The 21,286-nt window shown below is 40.7% G+C and overlaps 1 protein-coding gene across 9 annotated transcripts in view; it reads left to right on the top strand.

The window, feature by feature from the left end:
* Nucleotides 1-781: 781 nt before the first annotated feature.
* The window catches only part of LRCH3 (leucine rich repeats and calponin homology domain containing 3), a 58,347-nt gene continuing 37,842 nt past the window's right edge, over nucleotides 782-21,286 (top strand). For 8 of the 9 annotated variants that reach the window (XM_058031480.1, XM_058031483.1, XM_058031482.1 and 5 more), the window contains exon 1: nucleotides 803-992. In XM_058031480.1, the coding sequence (XP_057887463.1) occupies nucleotides 812-992 (181 nt within the window). In that variant the 5' untranslated portion in view covers nucleotides 803-811. Of the gene's footprint in view, nucleotides 993-21,286 lie in introns of all 9 variants that reach the window. The other variant, XM_058031476.1, reaches the window with a different exon arrangement.

Below are 21,286 nucleotides of genomic sequence, written 5' to 3'. Positions count from 1 at the left end.
TGAGAGTGCCAGATGTGTCAGGGATTGCTGCTGTGACATGTCTGATAGCGAGAATCGCTGTCATCAACACCTTGTGCTGCAGGAGCAGCCCGAGCCCTTCCCGGCTGTGTGCGAGTGCTGTGCCAGCAGGAGGCACAAAGCACTGGCAATGCTGCTATCAATTGTCAGTGCAGGACTAAATACTGCCTGCAAATAAATCTGGTAAGGTGTTAAATATTGTGGTTGTCTTGCTACTTGATTATTGACAGCCTTTGTTCTTCATTATCAGCTCGCGTGTGTTGGCTGCAGCATCAGGTGGGTTCAGTGGAAGGAAGCAGCAGGGGAAAATGGAATTTATTAAGATGTAGCAAAGGGTGTGGTCTTTTAATGTAATCAATCCTTAAGTTAAAAAACGTGAAGCAGTTTTGCATTTCCCCCTTGGCGGAGATCTGTGCGCTCTGCCCTTGTTTTGCTGCTGGCACGGGCCCGACACCCAGCAGCTGTGAGCGATGCTCACCCAGAAACCATCCTGTGACATCCCACATTGGCGGGAAAGCTATAATTTTTAACAGTTCCAGCAGGTGTCCAGGCGTGTCCGGGGAGTCGATCCCCTTGCACGCGGGCGGGAAGACGCGGCCCCGAGGAGCGGCTGGCCCGGTTCGGCCCGGCCCGGCCCGGCTCGGCTGAGGCGGCTCGGACGGACGCGGTACCCGCGCGGTCCCGGAGCCGCCGGGCGGCGGCCGCGCATGCGCCCCTGCCGCGCGCTCTGGCATGCGCTGTCCGGCCGGGCTGTGGCGGGGAAATGGCGGCGCCGGAGGGCGGCTCTGCCGCGATGCCCGCGGCTTGTCCCGCTCCGCCCGGTCCTTCGGCTCCCGGCTCATGGAGCCGCTCCTTGGACCGAGCCCTGGAAGAAGCGGCGATCAGCGGGACCCTCAGTTTGAGCGGCAGGAAGCTCCGGGACTATCCGCGGGCCAGCGCCGCCAACCACGATCTCAGCGACACCACCCAGGCTGGTGAGGGACAGGGCGTCAGGGGGAAATGGGAGCGGGGGCTCTCGGGGGCTCTGGGCGTCCTGGCTGCCGTACCAGCCCCTCGCTCGGGCCTGAGTCTGAGGTGACCAATTTGCTGTCTGTTCGTTAAATTGAAGCTGGTTTCGCCTCCTCCCTTCGCTCTCCGCCCTTCCTCTCCTCGGCTCTCGAGGCATGTTGGAGGAGCTCTGGCAGGGTTCTTCCTTTGCCCGTCTGATGAGATCTCTTTCATTGCAGGGGTTTTTTTACTTTACCATCTCTGCTGTAAAATGTTTCCCTTTATGGGGAACTGTTTTAAAGAGCGTTGTGAGGTTTTTCTCAGTATTGCTGCTCGCTGCTGCGATTTTAGCTAGTCTTGTTCTTGCTCTGATACGTCTGTGTGTGAATGTGTGTATATACACATTTGTGTGCCCCCTCACAATCTCTCATCTTGTCCTGCTGACATGGGAAACCAGCTTCCCAAGAAGGGCTGTCAGGTGTGTATGCTAAAGAAACTGTTCTTTATAAACTCTATAAGCTCTTATGCTTCCATTATTGCAATTTCAAACAGCCATAAGAAGATATGAAAGATACCATGAATATAATCACAGCCTTTGCTTTTTTTTCCCCTGTATAGCATGAACTTAAGGATGTTAAAGATTGTTAATTACTTTACAAGGTACAGTAAGCATTAGGGCTTTTGTTCTCTCTATTCCTTAAATGTATTCATAAGAATAGACTAAAAAACTATACTTTGACTGTAAGTACCTTGATCACAAGTGAAAACACATCTGTGTTTGCATATTACTGTACGAGCTAGAGAGCTGAGAATTGGGAAATGAGAGTTTGTGCAGATGTAGAAATCTTCTTAATACATGATGTAGATTAGATTTAGTTTATTTTGATTGTGTTTGTATAAGTGAAGTCAAAGTAACTTTAAAAGGTGTCAGCATGCCATCTGTTTGAAGCCTTGAAATGTAGATTTTTTAGTATTGTTGTAGCTGGAAAGCTTAGAAATAAGCTTCCAACATCACTTTTTTCAAGTTATCGTGTTTGTAAGTGCTGCTTACACTGTTGTTAAGTGATTCAAAATGGAACCTTCTTTAAAATTCTCTTGACTTCATATTCTGTCCTGTCACATGCTACTTATGGAAAAATCTGTCACTAACAAAAGAAACACTCATGAAAACTCAAACCTTGAGACAGCAGTGGTTTGCTTGTCTTGAACACAGCTATACATAGAAAACACTTCTTGTTGGGATATAAATTTTTGAGGTGTTTTTTGTTTCTTTTGTACAAGTGCAGTTGCACAGTGCATGTGTAGTGGACTAATCTGTAAGCCAACACAGCATACACATTTGTGAGGGGTTTGGGCTTTTTGTTTATAACACTATTCATTTACTGTACTCTTAAACAATTTGTGGGAATTCTTGTTCCCACCAAGGTTCCCATCTATTGTGAAGAATATTTGCATTGTAGTTGTTCAAGAAGCATTAAATGCTAATAAGCAGCAGTGCATGCCATACACTTTCGTGCTTTTATCATCACAATGAACCTCAGAAAAAAGCTAGAAGCTGTTCTTAAGTTGTAAAAAGCAAAGCTTATTGAGTGTGTGTGGGGACACACATTATGTTTAAATTCTCTGTTTTGAAGGCTGCTATGAATAACTTCATCTTCTGTCTTTTTTTTTAGCGTGGTCTGTTGACTTTTTCATTTTTGTTTGGAATAATGCTGGGCAGAGATTTGTTCATGGGAGGCTTAAAATTCTTTTATACAGGACTAGAACACGATACAATGTATTTGTGTGTTAGGTGTTATAAACACCTAAAGTAAACACTTTAAACAACACCCCACACTGTAGACTCCCTAGAGCCTTCCTATATGCTGTGCCACAGACTCCAAGCACATGAGGTGCTGCGTGTCTGTGTTTCATGAAAATGGCTGGAATTGCTCCCAAATTACAAATTCAGTTACAAAACTGCAGACAAAACAACGATGTGCAAACCTTCCTCCTCATGTGCCTGAGCAGACACCTCTCTGGTGTGAATCATGTACTGATACAGCTCATTCCCATTCTTGGAGCAATAAAAGTAACTGCATGTCAGTGTGAGCACATGGATGGGAATGAATCACATCCCTTGGTAATGTAACTGCCCTGCCATAAACCAGGATCTCCCTGCCCAAGGCCTGGCACAGCCCCTGGCAGCAGCTCTGAACGCAGGTGAAGCAGCACAGGGGTCAGCAGGAACAGGGTGTTGGAGATCAGAGGTTTGATCAGGTCTAGCTGGGTGCTCTGTGTGGATTTTGAGGTTGATAGTGGGTGATGTCAGCCATAACATGCATTTCCAGATGTTAAATCAACGGGAAGATCACATTTTTTTGGACCCTGTATGGGTTCAGATTTGACTAATAGTAACCCCGGTGCTCAAGCTGTAATAGCTTCTAGGTACCATTCTTAACCACTCACTGAACTGTCACCAGAGCAGCAAAACCAGGTCAGGTTTGTGCATTTTATTTTTGAACTTTATAATACAGTATTTCTTTTAGGTGGAAAAGTTAAGTTTGTCATTAATCATTTCCTTCAGTGCATAAACTTTTCACTGGGAAGTGGATTTTCTGGTCATGTCAGAGCCTTGGCTGCTTCTGGCACTGCTGTCTTCAGATGATGGAAACCCACATGGGACTTTTCAAACTGAGATCAGTGCTCAGGGTACTCTCAGCACTGAGCATGTAACTTCAGCAGGCAGTAAAGCACGAGTGGGTTTCTAGTTGTTTTGTGCTTTGACAGGAATTCAGATCCCCTATAACGTCAAACTGAAGATGGGATAGTCTGGAGAGCTTTGGCATGGATTAGCAGGAAGGTGACTCTGCAGTCACACATCTTGTGCTCTCCTCTGTGAGGGATGTGCAAGAAATGCAGTGCAGTAATAACTAATAACTTAGATATTGAAAGAGTATCTCATTCCTTTCTGTTGCTCCCTAACAGTTTAATTGGACTTTTAGAAAGTGAGCAGGTTTACAAAGCTCATTGATGGTGAAGAATGAGCAAGCTTCTTCATTATCAAATGAAGGATATGCTTTCATACTTTTTGTTTTCTTTCATGCTTTCATTGAACATTCATTATCTCTCCCCATTTTATCTGAGTTACAACCCATTTGTTCATCCCACTCATGTTCTTGACCACAGAATAGGAAAAAGAAGGGCCATAAACCACCTGAGTTAAATGTGAAAGAAAGCACAGTTGCATTTTGCCAGCACCAATGTAGATTGTGATGTCATTATTTGACAGCTTTCCCAGTGGCCTAAAGCATAGATTGAGCAGAAAAGTTATTTGTCAAACCTTCCATGACAGCTGTAATTGCTTAAACCACTCACTGCCTCCATTTGTAAAGGAGAAGATGGGAATATGTGGGTTTATGCAATAAAAGAAATGTCTGTTGTATGGAAATTGAGTAAGATAATTACATGCAGCTCACTATGTCTCATTTCTGGAATATATTAGTAGTAAAGAAGGATAGAAGGACTCTGAACAGGTCGAATAAAATGCTCTGCTGTGCCTTTTCAATGGCTTTGCCAATAAGCCATCCCTGTAGTTTTATTCTTACTAGTTCTCCACAGAAATGGTAAAACCTGTCCATAGTGTCAGTAAATTTTCTATATGCCAAGTGCTTGCTTGCATCTGGAAGGATTGCAGTGAGTGTGTGAGTGTTCTGCACTAAAGGGTCTCACTGGTGGTTTCATTCCTGCTGCAAGTTCAGTTGATAGTGCCTAATGAAATGTAAAATGGCTCAGATAGCACTGGCCCTGTTAGCCAAACATTTGTTCTTAAAGCCACAACAGCACAGTCAAAACCAGCCTAAAAGTAATTTTTTTTAATCTCTTTGGGTTACTGTATTTTGAATGTAAATTTATTGTGATCCTTAAGGTAACTGGGAAGGAATTGGGATTATTGTTTGTTCAAATCTCAGACTATTTGCTAGCAGAGTGTACCATTTTAATACTTAGATCATCTAAAGTTTCAGTATTAAAACCCAAAACCTGATATGTCAGTGGGGTCATTCAGATTCTTGGGATTGCATTTGTGTGTTTGTCTCTACCCTTACCAAAACCCAAAGAGAAATGCCCTGTGCAGAGGTTCTAGTAGCTGTAGGAGTGGGAAGGAGAGAGGATCACAACCCTTCCCTTGACTTTGGACAGTAATCCAGCTTTTTCCATTCAGCTGCATTTTTTGATCTTAGCTCCTACTTCTGTCAGTCCTTATTTAATTTGATTATTGCTCCCTTTTGGTTTTGTTCTTGTTGTGTGTCTGGTATTAGGAAGTCTTGATCTCATGTGGTCTGTGTATAAATCCTGGCAATTTTTGGCCTAATGGAGTTGTCTGAGAGTGGTGCTTTGGTCAATTGCTAAATTGAGGTCAGTTCTCTGGCTTTTTTTTGTTACCATGAAAACCCAGAGATCAGTAGCCTGTGGTAGTTTAGGGTTCATTTTTGTTGGATGTGTTGGGATTGGATGGAGACCTGAGGACTGCAGCAATGCTCAGCTGCTCTTTGCCCACAGGAAATCTTTTTGCCACACGTTTTATGGCTACTGGGAAAATGCAATCTGAGCTTGTGGCTTCTAATCCTTGTGGCAATAAAAGCAATACGTGACATGCAGAATGCCTTTGTTTAGTGAGTTTATCTTTTAAAACAAACAATAAAGTCCTACCATCAAATTTTACTGCCAGTGAATTCTTGTAAGTGGTGCTCAGTAGTATTACATGTGTTTCTAGTTACTTCCCCTGTCTTCCCCTTCCTTGACTCCACCATGATCAGATTTAATTTTTTTAATACTGTCCTGACTGCATATGCCCTTGTGGTTATATTTTTGGAGATAACTGTACCTACATAAAGAGGGTAGGGATTAATAATTGAATATATTGAGGCCTGTAGTCACATGAAGGACAAATTAGAATTTAGGGAAAAAATAATGTCTGTGTTTCTTTCATGATGTTTCCAGCTGTGTTCTCCTGTGGTTATACCTGTGCTTGGAGGTAGGAAATTTATGCTGGGTAAATACTCCCTGAAGACTGTCATAAATACACAGCCTAATGTGATCCAAGTTCTGTGCTGATGCCAAAAGGGGAGGAAGTTCTGTCTTCATCTCCTGCTACACAGTCAACAGCAGCAATCCTGGTGCCTTCCAGCAAGCTGTTTCACACTGACCTGGCTGAAAATCCAGCCAGTAACTCTGTGCATCAAATCCTTGTCAGCTCACTGGGTTTCACGTGCATGTGAATGCCAGCAAATGGAAAGGATGGAAGCACTGCATGGATGGTGGGAGTGAGAGGATCTGTTTTGGCAGATGTGTAAGTTTAAACTGACTCTCACCAATTGTGAAATTACACCTTGACTCTGTTTTGTAACCTTTTATCATTCACCTGCTGTAAATTTGCTAATCATTTTCTTCCAAACAATCTTTCACTCAATGAGCATAAGAAATTTTCATTCTACAATATGGATTATAGAGTTGAATTTCATTCAGTGAAACTTTACTCCTGATAGGTTTGGCTCTCGTGCCTCCATTTGGCAAAATACATTGTTTTATGTAAGTAGTTTTAAACTGATGGTTCAGGTTTAGAGTGCAGTAGATGTAATTAGTTTTGTCAGCAGAAGAACCAGCAGTAAAGAATTAGCTACAACAAACACTACAAATTATGTAGCATGTGTTAAAAATAAAATTACATGGTAGCTAACAAAAAGGCTGTAACTCAATTCAAGGGTTTTCTCTGTAATAACTAATCAGGCTTGGATCTCATGGTTTCTGATGCTGGCCAAACAGCTTGAATGAATTGCAGTTGTGTATTCATCTGAAGCCATGGGCTGTGCAGGCTGCTTTCTTCTTCATCTCCTGTGGCCCCCTCTCCAAAGTGGAGGGGTGGCAATCCATTCATGTTAGAAATGTCTTGTGGTTTGATTTATCAGAGCATCAGAGTTAAAAATATTGCCATAATTCCCTGAATTACAGATACTTAGAGAGGATGCAAAGGGTACAACATTGTGGTCTTGTCTTTTCACTTGAAGTGCCCAAAACTGTCCCAGCAGTCCTTGGCTTCAGCCTCAATCCTGCACTGCAAACTGCTGCTTCCACTGGCAGCTCACAGTGTCTTTGTTCTCTTCTAGCTGATAATGTTCCTGATTTGAAAGTGCTTTAACTTTCATACAAGTGCTTTTACACTCATAGCCTTCTCCCAGTGAGCTTCAGGCACTCCAAAAGGAGAACACACTGAAACCCCCCAGTTTGCTGTGCAGCCCAGGTGTTGGTGCTGGAACATGTGGTTTGTGACCAGAGTGTGCTCTGTGCAGAGGGCAGGAGGATTAGGGAGCATCTATTCAGTTCCAGCCACCACCCCCACATTGCTCAGTGACCCATGTGAATTTTAGTCTCTTTATTCAGCTTATTGTTGAAACTTAGCTTTGAATACAGAAATGTGTTATTGTTGCCTTGGGCTTTTGGGTAGTGCTCCAGACTATTGAAAAGTTTTCAAACACTATTTTTCATGTAATCTCTGTGCAGTGAAGCATGGTAATGTTACTGCATTTTTTATGTATGAAGCTTGGAATGGTACAAAGTTTGAAAGCATCTGTTGATTTGGAGTACCACAATTTAAAATACTTAGTGCCTGAACTTACAGGCATTATTTTTAAATGTAGCTTTTAATAAGTTCAGATGCCTTGGTGACTCCTTAGAAATACTGGGAATTAAGCCCAACAACTAGAAAAAATGTGATTAATTGATGTCTTTTTGAAAGATTAGTTTAGAAAATTTGCTTAGTACTACGAAGGAAATATGTGGCACTGATAGTATGCAATCTATTTTTCCAGAGCAGCCTTCCCTACTTTCAGATTAACCATTCCTTTTTCTTTGTGTAATTCCCTGGGTTTTTTCCCAGGGAATTCATGGTTTTTCAACAACACTCCTATAAGACTTCGACTGTGATCAGTCCTGATTCAAAAAGTCTATTAGAACAGAAAAAATTGGAAGAAGAATGAAAAGTGGTATGTGGTTTTTAATTAAAGATGTGGGGACAGTAGATATGCACAGGAAAGGAGCAATTAAAGTTCTGTGGGTATCTCTGATGATAACTTCATCATCCTTGTGCTTGATTTGGCCATGTTACCTATGTTTTTAACTGAGTGTTCTCTTTACAAAATATCAGTGTGTTTTCCAGGTTGCTTTCCTGATGCTGAATTCTAAATTCAGGGTGGGTTTTAGTCAGAGATGCAGTCTGAATTCTCTAGAACAGTCAAGTGGAATAAAGCTGGAATCTGTGTGACTCCTCAGGACAGTTCAAACGTTTACATTTCCCTGAGGTGAGCCAGCAAGAGAGCAGGAGTTTGTCATTCCCTGGAACCTGTTTGTGGGGTGGGATCTGTACTTCCAAGTTGTACAAATGTCTGAGGGCAGAGGTGGTGGTTTGATCAGATCTTTGGTTCTGTGTTTGGGTGTTCTGGAGGTGATTATGTTCTACACAGGTTCCTCCCTGTGTTCATGTCACATCTTGTTCCCAGCAATGTTTGTTACCTCAGTTCTGTCTCTTCTGCCCATGGTTTTTTCATCTCCTTTATCCCAACTTCCATGTCTTAGCACTTCCTTCTTTTCTTGTTCATCTTGCCTGGTCTCAAACCCCTCTCTCATCACCAACTCCAGTCTTCTCACCCAAGTTGTTAGCATGAGAAAAAGAGGAATAACTAGTATCTTAAATTTGGTAGGAAATATCTTTTAAATCAAATCAGAATATTAATTTTAGGATGCTGATGAGACAAGTAATCATTTGAACATGAGCTTAACTCATGATTACTATTATTTATGGTCACATATATTAATTATCTTTTAGTTCAGTCCTAGACCAAGGCTTCTGCTGGTCTTTGGGCTGGTGTCAGTCACGCTGTTCTCAGGGGCTGGGAGTCACTGAGCACAATAAAAGCAGGACAATCAGGAGCTTGTCATTACACTGGTCCCCAGCTCAGCTATGGAATAAATGTTTTTGTAGAGGGCCACAACTGAATGTGATTGTGAGCCATAAAATCTGCTGTTTCCTTTCATTCTGCTGGCTTGCAAAGGACTGGGGAGATTTGTGCTTAGCAAGGTAAAAAATTATCTTTGGAACCCATCTATGCTAAAACAGCAGGTCATCCATTGGAGCTGTGAACTTATTGCAAATATTCAGATGTTAAATATTCATGGCTCTGTTCTGCTGGGTGCAAATTGTGTCACATCATTCAGGGATGGCTGTGTGTCAGAAAATTGTTATAATTACCATTAAATGTTAGTGTGGAAATCCCAGGAGCTTCACTGTTGGTAGCAGCCATCAAACCTTCACTGGTGATTAGCTCAGAGCTGGTGCTGTTGTTCTGAGCATGGTGAAGGAAATCACAAACACATTTCTGGTGCTCGTGATTTGGCTGTGAATTATGTAACTGAATAATGCAGATGTGATATTTTAAACATCTGTCATTCTGCTTTCACAGATATGGTGCAATGAGAAATGCATCTCTTAGGTTCTTTTATCAGCATTATTGCATTTCAGTTTCTGTTCACAGCCCCTGTATTGCCCTGTAGTGGTTAAGAAATAAGTCTGTGGAAATTCCATTTGAAAAACACGTTATCAGTTTGAAACCAGACTGCTTAAGTGGCTTCCCACATATAAATAAAATTAAATGTTATTCAGTTCATATTCCTTTTACTTAAAACACATTTTTCTTCTTTGGATGCATAAAACAACAGGCAAAAATACAGATTTTCATTAATAATGCAGTTGTTGTTCCATTGCTGCCAGATTTGCAGTATATAAATGGAAGAAAACCTTTTAACACTTTTAATAATGACTATAATTATTTCTGTCTAATTAGATTTTCAGACAGAAATGTGATTTTTTAAAATTTTTTTTTAACTAACTTTGGCTATACTCTTGCCATATGATACAGTTCTTTTCAATTCTTAACCATGCTGAAAATGTTACAGATAGAAATAGAAGGGTTTTTAGGAGCATGCATTGCAGGCTGTGTGAGCAGACTGTGGGATAACTCAAATGAGGTGTTGTTCTTTGTGCTTTGGGGAAGAGGTTTCATCTTCCAGGGAATGTCTGCAGCACCTGTCCCTGGGGCTTTCTCAGCATAGGAAGGAGAAATGTGGCTGGTACCTGGCAGTTGTTGGGGGTAACAAAAGCAAACAAAACAAACAGAGCTGAGGAGAGCCCTGAGATTTTCTGTTCTGCACTCTGTGGGCTGCCCCACTTCACCCTTGGAGAAGCACTTGGGACTTCTGTTTTCCTCAGCTGGAGGTGTTTCAGTCTGCTGAGCATGGTTTCTGGTTTTATATCATATTAGAAGAAAGTGTGTTCATATTTCTAGTCTGCTTTCTAGATTGGCCTGTTCTGTTTCTATTCTGGACCATAAAGAAATCCTCCTGTCATTGCATTTCCCAACTCTTTGAATCTTGCTTTCTATTATGTGTGGTACATTCTGCTTCCTTCCTGTGTGCACCACGACATCCTTATGTCAGAGAATTTAGAGAAGCATTTAGAGAAGAACTTGTTTGGTGTATTGTTTTACTTCTCAGACAAAAGCATGACATTTTAAAGCTGGAAAGTATAGTTTGTGCTCCATGAAGAAAGGAGGAAAAAAAGAAATTATAAGATACACCTTATGTGGGGGACTTCTTTTTAATCTCATTTCAAGTTTTGTGTGGCATATAAGTGAATTCATTGAAACAGGTTTTTCATATGCCTTTGTATTTCATTTCCATGCCAGATGATTTGAAGCTCCGTGACTACATAATATCATAAAATTGCATGTTGTGCAGAAGAGTCATTTTTGGTGAAATGTTGGTATTAATTTTTAAAAGCAATGTCAGAATCCAGTGGCAAACTTTCATTACCAAAATTTTTTGTCAGTTTATGGCAACTTGTCTTATGGTCCTGCCACTCTTGCTGTCTTACTCTGTACCAGTGAAATGCAGAACTCTCCATTTCTTTTACTTAATATTTCTTGTCACAGTTACAACAATTTTTCTTCTTTGCTGTAGGTGCTGTTTAAATAAAAAAATATTGTTTGTTAAATACTATCAGGAGAAATACAAACTAAAATAGTTTTATTTTCAAATATAGTTTGTGGTGAGACTTTTCACAAGCTTCTCATTCTTGCCAGGGAGTTTTATTTTACTTCTGTTAGAAGTAGAGATGCATTTCTGTGCCTCTGATGATTTCAGGATAGATTTTCTTCATTGTGTTGTGCTTACAGTAATAAACTCAACATTAGTTTCAGGGCAAGAGAAATATTCTGTACTGCCACTGTTGTTAGTGCTTTATCATAACTTTTTTTTATATTACTTCAAATGTCCTGGTTGACTCACATTTTCCTACTCTTAATATTTTTTTTTTTTTTTTTTTTTGCTTATCACTTCCATATTTATGCTGAAGTTAGATGAATCTTTTAATACTGTGTCACTTTTATGATATTGTTCAAATATTGCATATCAGGGCCAATGATTTTGAGTGTGTAATCAGCCCTTCCAGTCTGCTCATTTGCCATTCAGTCAATATCAAATCTGTAGTTTCTTTGCTGCATCAAAGCCCTTCTCTCTTATCTCCCCACAGCCTGTGTAGACTTTAAGAAGTTGTTAAAGCCAAATTATTTCCATTAAATCTGTTGACTAAAATCCAGGGAGTGATTTTTGCATTGGGACTATTTCTGTTGTTTGGGGTTGGATTTCTTTGGGATTTTTTTGCAGTTTCTGACTATTCATTTGCCTCGTGTTCACACAAGTTGGAGGCTGTTGACCCTCTTCATACCAAAGCCTGTTATCCTAGAGAAGTTTTGGGAAAAGTGAGTGGATTTAATAAATATCAAATGTATGTTTTAACAACACTCATAATTTTTGATAGGAAAAAATAATAGATGGATCCAGAGGTTTGCACACAGACTTACAGTCTGGCAATACTTTCAGCTCAATTTTCAAAGCTTTTCTAATTTTCAAAGCTTTTTAAATGGGTCTTGCTTTTTGAAGTTGAAAAAGCTGATTTTTTTGAAGTTGAAAAAGTAGATTTTTTTTTTTTTTTTTACTTGGGTAATTCCTTTTGTACTTGAAGGAACTTTATCTAAAGGGCTGGGGGGATGAGTTCATTTACTGCACACTTCCCCTCAGTGCTGACTTTGTGAAGCAATGTTGGAAAATGAAACCCTGCTCTGCTGGAAGTCAGTCAAGTATTTCAGGAGCAGGGGCAGAAGGCAGGGTCGTGTTCCAGGAGCTCTGAGTGCTCTCACACATCTCCAGTGTCTGCCCCTGGCCCTCTCTTAGCAGGGCTGAGGCACTTTCTCTGTTACTTGGGGATTTTTCCACCTGAAATTCTTACATGCTTTCAAATGAACACTTTTTATATTACAGTTTCATACACATGTACAGCTAAAAATAGCAGCAGTTGAAATAGTCATTATGAAATGGAATAATGGAGATCTCTGCAAGTGGAATTCTCATCGTTGTTGTGCAGTGTGGGCAGTGGCTGCACAGCTTCTCTTCTGAGGCTCAGTGTTTGTCAGGAATTCTCCTAGCAAGGCAAAAAAAGCTTTCATTTTGCTCAGTTTGCACTGAGCTGCTATAGATAAAAGTTTTCACATGTAGAAAACTGTTTCACTGAAGGACATGGAATGATAGAACCAACTAGCCAAAAATTTTCAAAGTGACTGCTGCAGTTTGAGATTCATTTTCATTGCAGCTTCTTAAGAGCAATGTTTACTGTTAAACCTCAACTTAAGCATTTCCCTGAAGAGGAATGGCTTGGTTTGGATTTGAAAAAAAAAATCATTTGTGGTCAGATGAGTTTGGATTTTGTTTTATAAAACATGTTTGCTTCCAGCATTCATAATGTTAATTTTATTTTGTGAAAATAAGTGCATGCAATTCACCTCAAATGCTGACTGGAGAATGTAGGAATCGTTTTAAAACCTTGCTACTAGTTTTTAGCAAGCTTAGGGTTTTTTTTTTTTAAAAATGAAGATGAATGAAATGGTGGCCCCCAGTCCTGTAGCCCTTGATCCCTGGTAATGTCTGCATGGTGTGGTTTTGACTGAAGGTGACTTTTATGGTTTCCTATTCAAAATTTATTTCATATTTTACACATATATTTTGGCAATTGCTGCCATTTATCTCCTTGCTTGGCTGTTCCCTCTGATAAGGGATATTTTCCATGCACATCCTATACTGTGTTTTATTCCTTGACACTAAAGTGGCTTGTACTGCACAGATGACTTTGTAAGACTCCACTCTCTTTCTGGAATTCTGGCAATAATTGTCCTATTGAAATTGAAGCACTGCTTGTGTAAAGTGTAACAGGCTTTTTTTGTTAGGGATGATGTCAGCATGAGAGATGGCCTCAAGGAGCCATTAAAAGAACATAGGACTTTTGACTGTTATTGACTTTTCTCCTCAGTAAAATACAGTTCTGCAGAAGATGGATCAGTGCCTGCAGTGGTATGAGATGTATTTGTTGCCTTTACTGTGCAGTCTGAAGAATCTGTATCTCAGTGCAATAAATACAGAGGCACTCTATTAAGAATGTCAGAGAAATGCAGTAATAAGAGGCATAAAATTTTATAGAAATGCTTGCCTTTCTCTGAAAGTAATTGGCCTTTTTATGTGAAATTACTCACTTTGCTTTTTAGGACCTTTGAATTTTCAGTTCTGGTTTGTTTCTAACTCTTCCCTTAAGACATTTTGAAATGTAATTGCAGCTAGCAATTTTTCTTTATTGTCTGTCTATCTATTGCAGACTTTATCATTCCATTTAAACTGTTGTGGGGAAAAAAGGACTTCAGTAATACATTTTGAACTGTTTGGTGAAATATATGGAGAGAATATGCAGAATTAATGTGGCAATAGGTAAATAGCAGCTGTTATATTAACTGACATTTATATGTGAAAATGCTTCTAGATGGAGAATTTTATGTCCAGTATTAAGATGAATTGAAGCTTTTAGTAAAGTAAATAGATGAACAGTAGAAATAAGAAGTCTTTGTTAGTTGCATTTTATGTTTCCAGCCCTCCTGAGTGACACATTCCTCCTGCTTTTATTCCATGCCAGGTTGTCCTTCCCCAAGTTCCAGTTTCCTCACAGAGCTGTTAGAATGGCTGGATATATGAGGTATTTTACTGATTGAGATGGAAGCCAGGGCAGAACATCCAGCAAAGTGACAGTACCACACAGTCTTCCTCACTGATCTCTCCAGGTGTGACTCTACAGCCATGAACAGATTGTTGAGGGTTGCTTATCAATGTGGTCCATGTACCTGGGATGCCTGAGCTGGAAGGACCACCTTGGACAGTGTAACTGTACTCAAAATGCACTGTGCTGCCTTGCAGGGTTTTTCTAGCCTGGCTCAGTCCTTCTAGAGGTCCTTGACACTCTTCTGTCACCAGTGTCATTACCAAATCTAATGCATGCTCTGCATTAGATTTTATATTAACCTGTGATTTTGCTTTGTCCTGGTTATCTGACCCTTCCTTCCCCTCCCTTTTATGAATACCTGAAGTTTGGCTGTGGATTTTACACTACAGACTGTGGTACCTAGCATAGTAACTGAAGTCTTATAGTGAAATGGAGGAGCTAATATTTATCATATTCCTGATTTCCTGTCTGTTTTGGGAGAAGCTGTATGTGCAGCATAGTTCCTTGGCAGGAGTCTTTTCTATTTTCCATATCTGCTTCTGTGCATAGCCTTTGTTCATACTGTGTGCCCTGTGTTTTCCATGTAAAATTGGAAAAGAGGGAGAAATGGGTTTGAGGAGACAATAATGTGTGGAGACCTTGAAGCCTTCTGAGTGCTTACTGATCAGTCTCTGGACCATGAGAAAAATGTGGTACTTGTAACTTGTAGAAGTAAAGCTGCCCCATAGAGCACAGAGCCTTCTCTCTCTCCTCTTGCTGAGAGCAGACATCTCCCTGTTCCACTGCTCAGCCCTTGCTCTGGAGGTGGAATCCTGCACTGTGTCCTGTAGTGAAGTTTAGTTTTGAATACAACTTACCACCATGTGAGGACAAGCATAACAACATTAGCAAGCTTTTAATTAAAAACAAGATAAAAATATGTATGAAGTGACTTGACTTTCAAATTCAACATTTCATCTCAGGCCTCCAAAACAATGTCTTCAGCTGAACTTTTTACAGCCCTTTGCCACATTTGTTCCTGTTTCTGCATGGCAGCTCAGCTCCCCTCTGCACAAGCCAGATCACTAAGAAGAAGTTGCTGTAAGTTATGAACTGACAGCCAGGTTAGTTCTGCCTCTGTGGACATGACAAGTTATACTCAAGTCTTGAGCCATCAGCTGTCTTGAAGTGTTCATGGGAAAGTGAAGAGGTGATGTCAAAGAAAATGAGGAATTGTTTTGATTGGGAGAGTCCATAGAAGGGAGGTGTGTTGATGGTTTTGGTAGGAGTATGTTCATATACTGGTATTTATTCTCCATGGTCCTGAGTGGGAGAACTGAGAAAAGCAGATGTCCTAGATAAAAACAGATGATGAAGAAATACAGAAGAGGTAAATTTTGGTTTTTGTATGCTGGGAATCAAAACAGCAAATCTGAACCATGTAATGATTTTAAGTGATTGTGTTGCAGTGAGACATTTTCAAAACAAGATTAGTCTCCTTTGTTTTAGCCAAGATGGTTGCATAATGCTACAAGAAAATGGAATGCTTAAGTAATGAAGACTTTGATCTCACTCAATTCAAAGTAATGTCAACTTAGAAGATCCTGATGAAAGATTTTCTTTCAGAAGTTGTTTTCTTAGTTCTCCTTTTCTCAATTCTTTGTTAAGGCAAGACTTCAGCTTATTTGTCAGTGTGCTGATAACAGCTAATTTAAGGAAACTGTGCTGCCAAAGGAAGTCACTGCCCTCATATATCCACTAGAGAGACAGTTCATGTAAGTCCTCCCCAAGTTAGCTTCAGGCAAAATTTGCAAGAGAAGTTTAAACAGCTTCAAAAATCATGTGAGCTAACTTGACGGTTTTTCTGCCTGATGTGAGTTGGGAAATGCTCACACAAGCATTGCAGAATCAGTAGCTTACAGCAAAGGGCTGGTGGGGAGGACCCAGGAGAGGGGTAATTTTAAACCAGTAAAGTCGGATCCCAGAGGGTGGGGATCTCCAAAGCTTTCAGATGTGCTTAAACTGTCTTTGTTATACTGTATAAAAGGCTAGACATGAGGGCTTCATGCTATCATTTGACTTTTTTGTTTTTCTTTTTTAGCTTTAAATCAACAAGGAGTATGTTTGGGCCAAACCCAGCCAGCTTCTTTCAAACCAGTTTTATCAATGGAGAGGTGTAGGCTGCCATACCAGCTTTGTAGGTGTAGTCCAAAGGCTGCTTTCCTTGGAGATAAATACTGTGTCTGTGTATGTTCTGCATTAAAAAAGCAGAGGGGCTGCACTGCAGCTGGACAGTGAGGAACTGAGCTTCCCTCATTTAACTGGCCCTGCTGAGCTGGAGACTCCAGTTCATTCACTCAGTGAGAGATCTTCTGCAAAGTTACTTCTCCAACTTCCAATTAGCTTTAGAGCTGTTTGAAAGAGAAGCATGATTATGCTGTTGGGTGAGTGCCAAGTTCAGTGAGGAAAGGGAATGAAATTACTAAAAGAGAGAAGGCTGGGGGCTGTCACTGGGAAGTTGGAAGTAGAGCACATGTGAAAATTTCTTTAACCACAAACCCCATGTGAAGGGGTTGGAATTAATTCCTGTTTTCAGACATGGATAAACAGTTCAACTTTGCATCATCTCTGCTGTAGCAGTACATGAGTTGCAGTTTGTATTCTGTCTGAAATCTGTCCTATTGTTTACTGGTCAGTCATAAGGCCCAGCTGGGCAGGTCACCTGACTTCCTTCTGCCTCCCTTTTAAAGCTACTGAAAATCTGCCCCTGCTCATCTGAACAGTGGTTTCATCTCACTCTCAAAGGGTTGACTTAGCTCCAGTGTGTGCCATCCCTAAAATCCCATGGTGTGTACAGAAGGACATACATGCTTTGTACTGAGGTATGTATCCATAATGAGCAGAACTTGGGTGTCAATCCCTGATCACATTCCTGTATTTGCTACTCTGAAAAGACCTGTTTTATTAGAAGTGTTTGTGAGTTAAGGAATCAAAGCAAAAAACAAAAGAGCGGTTTCATGGTTGTTATTGACCAGCTAGTCCAAATCCCAGGTACTGCCAGAAGTCCTAATCTTGTTCTTCAGTACTCACAAAGCCACATTCTTGTCCTCTCCCTTGTGTTGATGTTAGAGATTACTCAACTGCAGCAGGAACTGGACCATGCCTCAGAAGGGCTGAAGACTTTTTGTGGCTTTGGTTTTGTTCAGGATTTGCTCTCAGTAATGAGACCCAACTGGCAGTGTGGCTGCACAGGCTGGTGCAAGGGAGAGCATGGCAACACGTGGCCAGTAAGGAATTGCTCTGAGGCTTCATGTGGCTGACTGTGATGGCAGGGTCTGCATTGAATAGTGAATAAACAATAGTTGATGTAACAGTTTGATCCATTCAGGCTACACATTTTTCTGCTCTAGAGCCAATTAGAGGAAAAGCAACTGGAGTTGTTGGAATAGAAGAGTTTTCAGTTCCTGCAGGGACTGGAGTTTGTCACTCTTGCCTGCTCTCCAATAGCCACACAAGAACAACTATGTAATGGTGTTCTATAGTTGTCACTGGTTTTTTGTTTTTAATAAACAAACAATATTTTTCCTTGTAAAAGGAAAATGAAATCATTTTGCAGGGGAAGTGGCATTGTATTCCAAGTTACTCTTGTTAGAATGTTTATCCTCTTCTTGCTGTACTCAGGTGGTTCTGCTCTAGCAAGACATCATGCTTTCCTTGGAAATGTGCTTTCTTCTCAGTGGTCATGCAGCCTTACATTAAGGGCAGGACTGTAAGATGTTTGTGTTTAGTCAGTGTTTTTTATGGTGGCACCTGTGAGGTTTTCCTTCATATGTCAAGGAGAAAGCTAAACTACAGCAAATATACATTAAAATCATGTGAAGAGAAAAAAGGGAAGGAGAATGGGAGTTGGTGTTTAGAATCTTCTGTTTTCCTCTTTGATCCCAGGTATGATTGAGTTTTCTTACTTAGTGTAATTAAAGTTCTTACAGATCTTTGTCTATAGATTTTTCTAGTCTCAAGAGCAAGTGGTGAATGTTGCAGAGACTAGGCCAGGTAAGAGGGTTGTACTTGCTTAATTTTTTCTTTTTTTTTGTTAATATGGTCTGTTTTAACAGATAAAAAGCCCAGTGTAGTTCAAGTAACTCAGAAGCCAGATTCTGCAAATCTCCCTTGTGTGACTGTTCTTAGGATGCTTCGAATTAGAAAACAAAAAAGCCAGCCAGGTTTCATGGGTAATCTGGGTGTTGAAGGGGGAAAAAAAAGGTAAAGGCTTTGGCCATAGTTCTCACTTCATTAAACCTGCTTCCAGCAAGGGATTTGTGGGAGTTCTTCAGAGAAGTGAGGGGTTTTCTTGTTTTTTAAAAGCTTTGGCAAGAAGCTTTGTTATTTGTATTGAATATTCCAAAATAAAACTGTAGCCAGAGGAAATAGCATCTGTGAAACTTTGATTCACACATGTGGAACTTGACAATGATTTGGCAGTGATTTGAAGCAGGTTTTATAAAGGACAGTTCAGCAGCCTTGGTTAAAAGCTACAAACCTTGTCTTTAGCACTCAAGGCAATCCTGAGGGCCCATGTCAGTGTGATGTGTAATCTTCTATTTGTGTTTCATGTCATGCAGTGAATTCTCAGGTTGGTGGAGCAAGTTTTGATGGTCACTCTGCATTCCAAATGAAGAAACCACTAACCTTTGCCTTGTTTTCTGCAACTGCAGAAATCACAGCCTGTGCATGGTGCCAAAAGCAGCAGGTTGGAGAGTCTCAGTTACAAACTGTTAGTCATGGAAATGGTTAAAGTGCAATTTAATGCTGCTCTGCTGCTGCTAAGCAGGAATGTGATCATGCATATCAAACATGGATCTGCTGAGAATTGAAATGTGATAAGTGTATCAAGGATGGATCACATCTGAACTTAATCTTCCTTCATGAAATGCTGGAAATTGAAACTGGAAATTCTATATTTTATTACAGGGCTACAGAAATAATGCAGGTGAAAACAGTCTTTGTTACATCTGTTCTGTGGGTATCTGGCTTGGGCAGTGGGGCTGTCCTTGACACTTTACCTGGGGAAAACACAGAAGGAACAAATGCATTTTGGTTCAGCAAATGCTACCTTACCTTAATTGGTTTACATGAAGATTATCTTGATGCCTGGGGAAATAATTGGGAAAAGTTCAGGTTTGACAGGGCTGGCAGGTAGAAGGTGAGTCAGGAGATGACATTTTTGGGGTTTGTTTTAAATTAGGGTATGGCAAAAGTGGTAGTCTTGTATCACAGCAGGCAGGAAGAGGTAAAGTCACCCCTCCTGTGTCAGGAAATCCTCCAGGTGTGAAATGAAGCTTGAAGGATGCCAACATTTTCAGTGTTTGGAAAGAAAAACACTCCCAGTAACTGAGTACAGGGAGCAACATCATCAGAAGTATATCACAGAGGTATTCCCTTATGATGATTTCTGGTTTCCTTGTGCAAGAAAAGTCAGTACCATAATACCAGTACCTCATCTGCTTGGGGCTATGCTTTCATTATATTAATTTTCTCTTAATAGCTTTATGGGAGTGTTTCCTAAAAGTCAGCAGAATCACAAGGATTGTTGCTCCTAGGTTATCAAGTTCTGAAGTGTTTGAGAAGTGAAAAAAAAATCATAAAACCAGGATAAAGATGCATGCATTTATTTGGCTAAAAGAATGACAAGCTAAAGGTGGAGCTGAGGTTTGTATAACAATGTGCCTCAAATCCATTTGGAAATGTTGTTGTTCTAATAGAGTTGATTCTAAATGTCAGCATTGAGCAATCAGATGACATCAAGTTCCTCAAAAGATGGTTTCAGTGACATTATCTGAGAGGTGGCTGTACCTAAGCAGTCACTTTGCAGGGAGCAGGAGCTGTGAATGAGCTGTTCCAGAGAGCTGCTTTCCCTGTCATCAAGGCTACATCACCCCATTCAAGGATATTCTCCAGTGCCATGGTGGTTTTGTTGTTATCAGTGTGAAAGTGTGGAGTTTGCTTCTGATCTTTAAGTTGTGTATGTGGGAAAAAGTAAAAAAAAAGGGCTGTTTACACAGTTCCAGATTTTGGTATTTCTTCTTAAACAGCTGCACCTTCTCCTCCTAAAGCAGTTAGTGCTGCCTTTTGCCTTCTGTCACTATATTGCCTGTCAGTCTTCTTGTCATTGATTGGCTTCTTTAATTATTCATAAGAAAACATATTTTCTTCTGTCAGCTGCAAGCTCATATGTCTTAGATTTGTCTGTTATTAAAGGAAACCATGAATGTGATTTCTAGCTACAGTACATGTCTCATAGTTTTTGGGAAAAAAGAACATTTGCTTGCCATAGAAATGGAGTCATTCTAGCTGAGGGCAGTCTGTAGCCACCAGTGTCAGCATTGGGATTCAGATGAATTCTCAGGTGCCAGGGTTGTTGCATCACTGCAGCAAGTTCATGGCTGCCATCCCACAGCTGCAGAGGGGCTGTTCTGGAGCTGTGTTACATCATGGGAGGGAGCTGACAGTGCTGCCAGTGGCACAGCCTCTCTTACATCAGTGTTGCCAGCAGGTGTTGTGGTGGTTGCAGACATTTGGGTTTGAGTAGACAGCCAAAATCTGGGCTTTGCTGGTTGAAATTTTAAAAAATAAAAATTTAAAGTGTTTGGGGAACACGTGCAGGTCTCTGATGACAAAAGGCAGACTTTTATTAACAAAATTTTGTAGCAAAGCCCAGGTCTAGAGTGTCTGTCTTTGTGGTAGTTAATTGGAATGAGAGCAGGAGCCATATTCCCATCACAACAGGATTATGGACTGATCCCATCAGCATCTGGTGATGAACTGGAATTCACCCCCACCCAGCTGGTCTGAGTGCCAGCCACAGTTGAGCTGCAGCTCCCTCTCTTTGTAGTGTGGATAGTGGGTACCCCATGTGTTGAACAGTGCATCTTTGTGCATCACTCATTGTCCTTTGGAGACAAAATTTGTGTTACAGCTGAAGCTAAAAATATGTGAACACAGACCTGCTAATGTTTGATGTTAGAGGAGCATTCTTTGTGCAGCAGGAGTTTGCATTTAATGCCAAATGATGCAATTTGAAGCACAGTGTATCTCTAGTCACATTTAACATTGGATTTG

Source organism: Melospiza georgiana, chromosome 10 (assembly GCF_028018845.1).
Source record: "Melospiza georgiana isolate bMelGeo1 chromosome 10, bMelGeo1.pri, whole genome shotgun sequence".
NCBI lineage: Eukaryota > Metazoa > Chordata > Aves > Passeriformes > Passerellidae > Melospiza > Melospiza georgiana.
Note: the sequence above shows the minus strand (reverse complement) of the source record. Positions and strands in the feature narration are given on the sequence as shown.